At 33.3% G+C, this 8,415-nt stretch overlaps 1 protein-coding gene across 1 annotated transcript; it reads right to left on the bottom strand.

The window, feature by feature from the left end:
- Positions 1–6,074: 6,074 nt before the first annotated feature.
- Positions 6,075–8,350, bottom strand: LOC123883685 (protein IQ-DOMAIN 11-like). Its single transcript, XM_045932591.1, has 5 exons — positions 8,171–8,350; positions 7,695–8,003; positions 7,052–7,270; positions 6,690–6,803; positions 6,075–6,610 (listed from the first exon to the last, which is right to left on the bottom strand). The coding sequence occupies exons 1-5, from the start codon at positions 8,240–8,242 to the stop codon at positions 6,239–6,241; spliced, it is 1,086 nt and encodes a 361-aa protein (XP_045788547.1). The 5' UTR covers positions 8,243–8,350; the 3' UTR covers positions 6,075–6,238.
- Between the last annotated feature and the right edge of the window lie 65 nt (positions 8,351–8,415).

Here is an 8,415-nt window from a genome sequence, read left to right as displayed (position 1 = left end):
CCGCCGTAAGTTATAGACCGTACCCGTAACAATACGACGGATACGCCAAAAGTCACTCTCCGATAATCTTTAAGAAATTTGAAATTCAAGTTTATTCGAGAGTAGAGCTAATCAATTTAAAATTGAATTTTTTGAAAAAAAAATTAAAAATTTAGATTACGGACAATCCACCGTAAGTTATAGACCGTACCCGTAACAATACGACGGATACGCCGAAAGTCACTCTCAGATAATCTTTAAGAAATTTGAAATTCAAGTTTATTCGAGAGTAGAGCTAATCAATTTAAAATTGAATTTTTTGAAAAAAAATTTTAAAATTTAGATTACGGACGATCCGCCGTAAGTTATAGACCGTAAAAATTTAGAATCGAAAGTAATATATATTTTTATATTAAATACGTAATTGCAAAAAAACTAATTGATTAGGAAAAAAAAACAACCAATTCACTAATAATACTCGAAATTAAACATTATTAACACAGCCTACACCACATTAATGGATGTTGGTTTAAACAAAAAAGTATCATTGAGCACACAAAAATTCTGACATGACTTTTCCACTTCTAATCCACTTCTAAGCCTCCTAAAAACGTGTACATAGAGTCTTAATCATTATACATCCCATGTTACTTTTCATTTGCAAAACCTAGCATCTATTAAGTCTAAGCATACAACCTTTCAATTGCTGGTCTTTTGCAACAAAACCAACAAGCCATCCTTTTGCATTCCTAATCTGCATTCATCAACCACCAAAATGAGAAGACCTTCTCCTCCCAGAACACGAAAACAGCTAGAGCTGTAAAAAGGGCCTTAAGGGGCCGGCCCTTTAAGGGGCGGACCCACTTATTCCTGATTATTAATTTTATTTAAATTTTAAACAATTTTTCTAGTGTCGTGAACTTATTCTCATTTTCTTCAATCAGCACTGTCCACGATCGGTACCCTAAAAAAACTGTGTTTAAAATTTAAATAAAATTAATAATCAGGAATAAGTGGGTCCGCCCCTTAAAGGGCCGGCCCCTTAAGGCCCTTTTTACAGCTCTAAAAACAGCTGAGAGAAATCACATCTGGAAAGCATGCAACTACTAAGAAAGTTAAAATGACATCTAAAACTACCACTACCTCAGTACAAACAGGCAAGCATTACTCTGAGAAGCGATAAGAGACGGTAAAACAAAACTACATTGACTTGTCCTCCAGGTAACAAATCATACAAATTTGATTTATACCTTTTAAGTTATTTTTATTCAAGATGTAGATCTGTTTAATATGTTTGTTGTCCTTTAATTGATAAGCAAGATTGATACTAATACTCAAAATGTTTTGTTGTCATCAAAATGAGTGTGTATTTTGCCAATCAAACTAATTTTTGTTAAGCACATACTATTGTAACTTTACAATGAAATTGTATAAAATATAGAACCCTACTTCTTCATATTTCTGCATATTTCTTCATATTGAAGGTTAGACCAAATATAGACCACACACTAAGAGGAACACATTGTAAAAACAGTTTTACTGACTTTTTAAAATTGGTAGGGTTTTTAATGGTTTTTTAAAGTGCTCTGTTTTTGGGGTTTAGAAGGGGTTCATGTGGTTAGTAGATTTAGTTCACAATAATTTGTTTTCTGTATGTAATACTAATAAATGGTAAATTAATATGTGTGTGCAGTAGATACAATTCTAGCCGAAAATTGGATGAAAGTGATGACGACAAAGATTACGAGTCCACTGCTTCAACCCCTAAGTTGGACCGTAAACGTGCGGCTAAAAAAAAGGCAGCAACCGCAACAAGGCCAACAAAGCCAGATATTGATTTGACCAAGGGCAACGCATCAGCCCCAGCCAAAATTAAGCTCAGATTTGATGGTCCTAGTACACTTGATGACTTTCAGTATGATAGGATAACCAGGAAACTATTCTGCCAGCCAGAACAAGATGATGACAATGATTTTTACTTAAACTATCATCCAATAAGTTCTTTTGGTTATGAGGGTGCTGACGTTCCTTTATATATTCCGGAAGTAAGCTTTAACTAGTTGGAACCCTAACTATATTTACCCTATTTTTAAATACAACCAATTATACCATCATGTGAATTTTTGTTACTTACATGAGTTTTTGTTTCACTCCTATTTAATAACAGTGGATGCCGATGACATTTCGACCTGCTCGAAAGATGTGCTTGAATGACATATGTACTTACACTGCTGCATACGTCTTTATGAGAGATGATGAGAAGCTGCTGGGGTGCGTATTTTAAACCTGCTGGTATTTAAATTGTTAATATTTTGTATGAAATTTCATATTTTATACTAACACTGCATACCATCTATTGTTTACAGTGATGAAGTTTTGGTTAGAACTGATTCGGGTTTATATGGAGATAGGAAGGCACTTAAGTCTCTCATGCCTAGATGCCCGGTGGACGAAGAGGTAAATTAAGTATTTTTTAAAAAATACTTAATTTCATCTATTTTTAAATAAAATTTATAACTAATTTCATTTACTTCTTTCCCTGCAGATTATTAATCTCATAGTTGACAGAACAAATTGGCTAAACACTACAGTAGGCAAAGTTAGGAAGGTTTGGTATTTGCCTACTCATTTTGCGGTGATTAACACTAACCCGTCTAATTATGTTACATCCATTAAGTATTAATTATTAATTGTTGACTTAAGCTGCATTTGTTTTTAAGCAATATGCTCTGAATACCAACTACACAGCTGATCGTATTAGGGAAATGTATAAGACTACCTTCATGAAACCAACTGGTGGTGTTACCAAGGTTACAATGTTACTGCACTATTTTTTAATTTGTTAATTGTGGTTTGATAATTCTTTTCATACCACTAAATGTTAGATTTTTTTTTATAGATTTTTATTCCTATGAACGACGGGGGAGCACACTGGTACCTGCTGGTTGTTGATCTGTTGGATAGACAACTTGTTTGGTTGGACTCTCTGCCTGATGCTGATAGATTTCATGAGAGACGTCATGCCATAATGCAAGTGGTATGCATTCACTGTAGTGCTACCTACTTCGTTTTACTTTGAAATAAAATGTTTTTTTTTAGTATTAACTTAATTTCAATATTTGGATTTCACTCTAGACCATATTTGTCAAGAAAATTCTGCTACATCCTACTATTGGCCTGGTCAATCCTACTTACCATGACAGTTTAATCACAAACTACCCCCTTGTTAACACTAAGGGACTCCCATTCCAGCGACAAGGATCGTACGTCTCATCAACCCTTACTATATTTTAAATTTATTCAACTTTACCAATGACTCTCACACTAATGTAATGCTTTTAAATGACTGACTGTAGCAACGACTGCGGAGTGTGGGTTGCAAAATGGATGATTGAGTGTGGGTACATGAATGATTATGAAAACGTAGCTGTAAGTCTAGCAAACACACTTTGGTTTTTTCTTATACCTTTCCCCATTACTTATATTTATGTTTTTATTTAACTGTTTAATAATTGTATTCAGGTTGTTACGGCCACAAGGATGAAGCTAGCTCTTTTTATTTGTCTCTCATCTAATAATGTGTTGAAGAATGAACTCGTGTCAAATGCTACCAAGTATTGGGAAGATCAGCACAAGAAAAGAAGGGCGTTGGTTAAAGTTTGAATTTGTGTTCTATGTTGGGTAACGTGTGAGACTTTGGGGCATTATGCTTGTTTTGATTTATAATTTAATTTTGGGTTGTAACGTGAAGCTTTTACAAACTTCATTCAGTTGCTTTAATTTTGGATTGTAATGTGTTTTGGCACTTGGATGTTTCAGTTTCTTTAAGTGTTTTGGATATTATTTTGGTTGTTTTATATGTTTGAGTTACTTTGGTAGTGCTTTATATGTTTGACTTACTTTGGTTGTGCTTTACTTGTACATTACTAGTTTCCAACATATTTAATACAAAATTATATGGAAACATAATGTACTTGTTTCCAACGTAATTTAAAACTAAAAAATTTGTGTTACACACGCACACATGCGTTATTTAACTTTTATTATTACATACCTCTTTTGCTACTATTTTGAAAACGAACTTTAGCATTCACATGCTCTCCTTCACATTTTGAATTCAAATCAACATGCTACGAATCCCTCTAAACTGCTTCAAAAAAATAAAAAAACAAAACTTTGGTTAATATAAGCAAGTTTAACTCAACGTCAAACAACACAATTAAACATTAAGCAATTCATTACAAATTTACCATTGTGATCAAATTAGGTATTTCCATATAACAAAACTTTGTATGTATTCATTTATTAACATAATCGATGTCAAATTCAACTTAAGTACAAAGCATTATATAAGAAATCGTTGTATAACTCAGATTATAATAATTTTTGACTTGTTTTTGTAATCACTTAAGGTACATTGAACAACCTAGAATTGTAAAAACTACTTTACATTGTTCAACTCAAATGTGGAGAATAACATAATATATCATGCAATGTAAGTTTAATTAGATGATCTTATCTTAGAATTTACAACCAAGAATTTACAGTCAACAATTTCCTATGCTAAGTCACGTCATTCATGTAATTCAAATTGTCAATTGTTAGCTCCTCTGTTTCCTTTGTCTATTGAGAATCTCACAGTTGACTCATTGCTATCCTTGCTATCCATAACTTAACTGCAGCAAATTTAACAATGCCACACAAATTAAACTTGAATAATATCACACTATAATTTAAGTTTTAAATTGATAGGCATATTAACAGAGTGTCAAACAGTGAAATTCCCAATTCAAATCAGACACTACACATTCAATTTATTAATCTGTTGAATCTAAGCAGAGAATTTGAAACATACAAACCCTAATCACCAATGACATAATTTTCAGGTCAGTCAAATTCAATTTAAAACCCAACCCTAATCCAAAAGTTGATCTTTGTGGCTGACAATTAAAATCAGCCACAATTTCCATATTTTACTGGGTAAGAACTCCAATCATATTCAATTTAACAGCAAAACCCTTAACCCAAAATTGATATTCCTGAGTAACAATTGAAATCAGCTTCAGTGATGATAATTTGAACATACAATCCCTAATCCCCAATTTCATAAGTTACTGTGTAAGAACTACAATCATATTTAAATAAAAATACAACCCTAATACCAAATCATCTTTGTGGCAAACAATTCAAATCAACTTCAATTTTAAAACCAAAACCTATTTCCAAATCTATCGTTTTTTGGCTAAGTATAAATACCTCAATTCAGTAATTATTGTCGAACTAAAATTAAAATCAATTTCATTTACCTGTGATAGAAAACGACGATGTTGAACTCTTGGGAAGTTGAGAGAAACACGAACAACCTATAATTTGCTACAAATCGAGGGGAAGAGGAACAATAAGGTAGAAGATAAGCGATTCATAACAAAAAAGAACACGAAGGATGAGATGGACGACAAATATTAATACGACAGAGGAGATGAGGGATAAAGAACAGTACGATGGAGGAGATGAATACGATGGGGTAGATGGAGGAGATGAATACGATGGGGTAGATGGAGGACAACGAAGAGTTCGATTGAGGAGAAGGAGGAGTAGGGAGAATACGGTTCAGAATGAAGAACACGATGAATTTGGGAATTTAGGGTTTTCAATTGGAGAAATAAATTTGTCAAATATTCAAACTTTGTTATTTTTGTAAATTATTATTCAATTTAATTCATAAATAAAACTTGTTTTTAGTTGTAAACTAGAAAATTATTATTAACTTTAATGGGGACTGATTTGCAATAACCAAAACTTTTAATAAAAAGACTCACCATGAACCTTCATAACACACTAAAGCTGATGTGGAATCAACTATCTTCCTATTGGACAGTTGACCTGACTTCTTTTAAGAAGTCATTTTTGTGACTTCACCCTAGAAGCTCCCATTCAGAGTATGTTTATTCTAATGAAAGTGTGCTCCTTTTTATAAAGTTCACAATGTTTACTACTTAGATAAAGGAGTGAGTGATATACTAAATTAAAATAAAACGAAATAAAGGCGGAATTAAGTAGTAACTACTAGAATATTTCAACATTATTTACCAATGTTGTATTGTAACTCGTGCTTTAGAAATTAAAGACTATAAATATAGGTGAGTTCTAACATGAAAGATACTGAGAGATACTTCATTCTTTTAAGCTAGAAGATCCTTGATGATTATTATTGAGCTTTCTTTGGCATGGTGAATATATAGCAATCAGAGTTTATGTCCTAATTCCTTACTATCCTTGTTTTTGGTGTACTTGTTGATCTTACTTTTGCTTGTGTTGATTTCGTTGCAACCATGTATGTCGGAATTGCAGGAGAGTTCGGAAATGAGTGATATTGTCCATCTAAATTATGGCATCTTTGGGGCAAAGAGTTTCTTGAAAATAGTATCGGCCGAGAATCTAACCCTTCAACTTCATTTTGTCTCTGAATATGTCTAAGCTTTTGTTGTCTACTTTCACAATCTTCCACAACTCTACAATGTGAGCTGAAAACCGAGTCTAGATCTTCGAGTTCTTTACTCTTACAATGTTGTGTCTCCATCCAATACCTCTCTCTTCCATTTATTTTGTTTCTTTCCGATTCAGTTGATTTCTAAAATAATTTTTTCGGTTAGTATTAGAACCTTAATGAGTGTAAATTACAGAGGGTAAAACTAGGCTTAAGAGCTTACTCTATGGTGATATGAGTATTCTTTTACTCTTTCGTTCCTAAGAGAAGCTTCTTTCTTGCTCATGCTAGAGGAATTCACTTCTGTATCCCACTTTCTTTCACTGTTTGAGTCCATCTGAAAAATATGTTTTAATTTTTAACTGCACTAGGGATCAGGTTTTTCAAAAAATATCAATGACCGCGGTCTAAGCCACAAAATCAAATATTTTTTTGTCTTTGTGATCGCAAACGAGGTAACTAGTAAGGTCGCATACTCTGCAATTGTATCCAATATCAAGGATTGTGTTTTGGCTGCAACCTCGATTTAAAATTCAATAATAAAATGTGGATTATGATTAACTGTAAATTGTTAAGCTCACTCACCCTTATGATCTTGTCGCTTGAACCTTGCATCTCTTCATATTCACCACAATCAAACCTTCCTTCAACCATTTGGAGTTTCCTTGCAATGACCTGAGAGTGGATACTCACAATGGACTGCAAGCATTTAAGAGTACTCATAGCTTGCCGTCTTACAGCTCTGCCACGAATGATAGATTGAAGCATCACTATTCCCTTCAATGCCCTCAAAGCTTTCCTTGCCTGCAATATCTCACGAATTAGTGAATAAGAGGTGACTTCAGTTTCTTAAACTAATCCACTTAACTTTCTCCTTTTTCTTTTTATCTCTGAATTTTCCATATTTCTTTTCCTCTCATTTGGTTTAAATTTGTGAAATTTGCCTATAAAAATCTAGTTTCCTTTTTTTGAAGACCACTAATTGGTTGAATAATATTCAAGTTAGTCATTGCACACTAGTTTGTGTACTATTAGTTTTTTTGTGTACTCCCTCTGGTTGCATATATAAGCAAAAAATTCCTTTTTCAGGTTCATTAAACCCATAATATGAACCAGATACATCAGTTATTCAATTAACCTGAAAAATGAATCTTTGCTTGCTTATATATCACACCAGAGGGAGTATATCATACAAATGAAGGGTGAAAGCTGCTTGTACAAAACTCACAAGGTAACCTCTAAATGTTGTTTGAATTTTGATGGCTGAAGATTCTTCAATCTTCCACTTGCAGTTAGTTTTAACTTCTTCTGGTTTTCGCTTAAATTGATGCGCAGATTGGAGCCTAACAACCTCAACTGCAACCTGAGCAGCAGTAAGAGCAGCTTCAGCTGCAGCAGTAGCAACTGTTAAAGCATGATTACTGTGTTCTTCTTCAGATTCACATAAACTTGTTCCTTTGAATGCTGGTGGTGCTTCAATTGAAGGAAATCTCTTGTTTTTTAGCCTCCCAAATACCCACTTTCTTCTTTTCTCCTTCTGAAAACAGTGTTTAATTGTCTCATCAACACCACAATCTTACTTATAAACTTAGTGCATGCTTAGGAACACAGTGAGTTCCACGAAATCACAGCGACACCATGATTTAGCCAAATTCACTGTCAAATCAAACATGCACGTAATGAAAGAAGCAGAAGAACACTTACCTTCTCTTGTGTGGAATGTGTGTCCCTTGTAAAGAGCTTCTTTACAATGCTAAACCAACCCTTCTTTCCCATTTAGCAATATCTCAATTCTCAAGGACCAACTTCAGTTTCTGTAATATGAAAAAATATTAAGAATCTTCTTTTTGCAGCATAAATATCAAACATTCTCATTTGGTTTGCAAATAGACATTTAACTTACTCTTTTAAGTATTGGTTTGATGCAAACTTAAACATTAGACTTGTCT

The sequence above is a fragment of the Trifolium pratense genome, linkage group LG5 (genome assembly GCF_020283565.1).
Source record: "Trifolium pratense cultivar HEN17-A07 linkage group LG5, ARS_RC_1.1, whole genome shotgun sequence".
NCBI lineage: Eukaryota > Viridiplantae > Streptophyta > Magnoliopsida > Fabales > Fabaceae > Trifolium > Trifolium pratense.
The sequence above is the reverse complement of the archived record's forward strand: the minus strand, read 5'-3'. Positions and strand labels throughout refer to the sequence as shown.

Bases quoted from the DNA above. Each gene is read 5' to 3' on its own strand.
- LOC123883685 (XM_045932591.1), bottom strand. From the start codon at position 8,242: ATGGGAAAGAAGGGTTGGTTTAGCATTGTAAAGAAGCTCTTTACAAGG. The intron at 6,804-7,051 runs GTGAGTGAGCTT...CATATTTTTCAG, and splicing joins CAAGCGACAAGATCATAAGG to ATGGACTCAAACAGTGAAAG. The intron at 6,611-6,689 runs GTAAGCTCTTAA...AAATTATTTTAG, and splicing joins AATACTCATATCACCATAGA to AAATCAACTGAATCGGAAAG.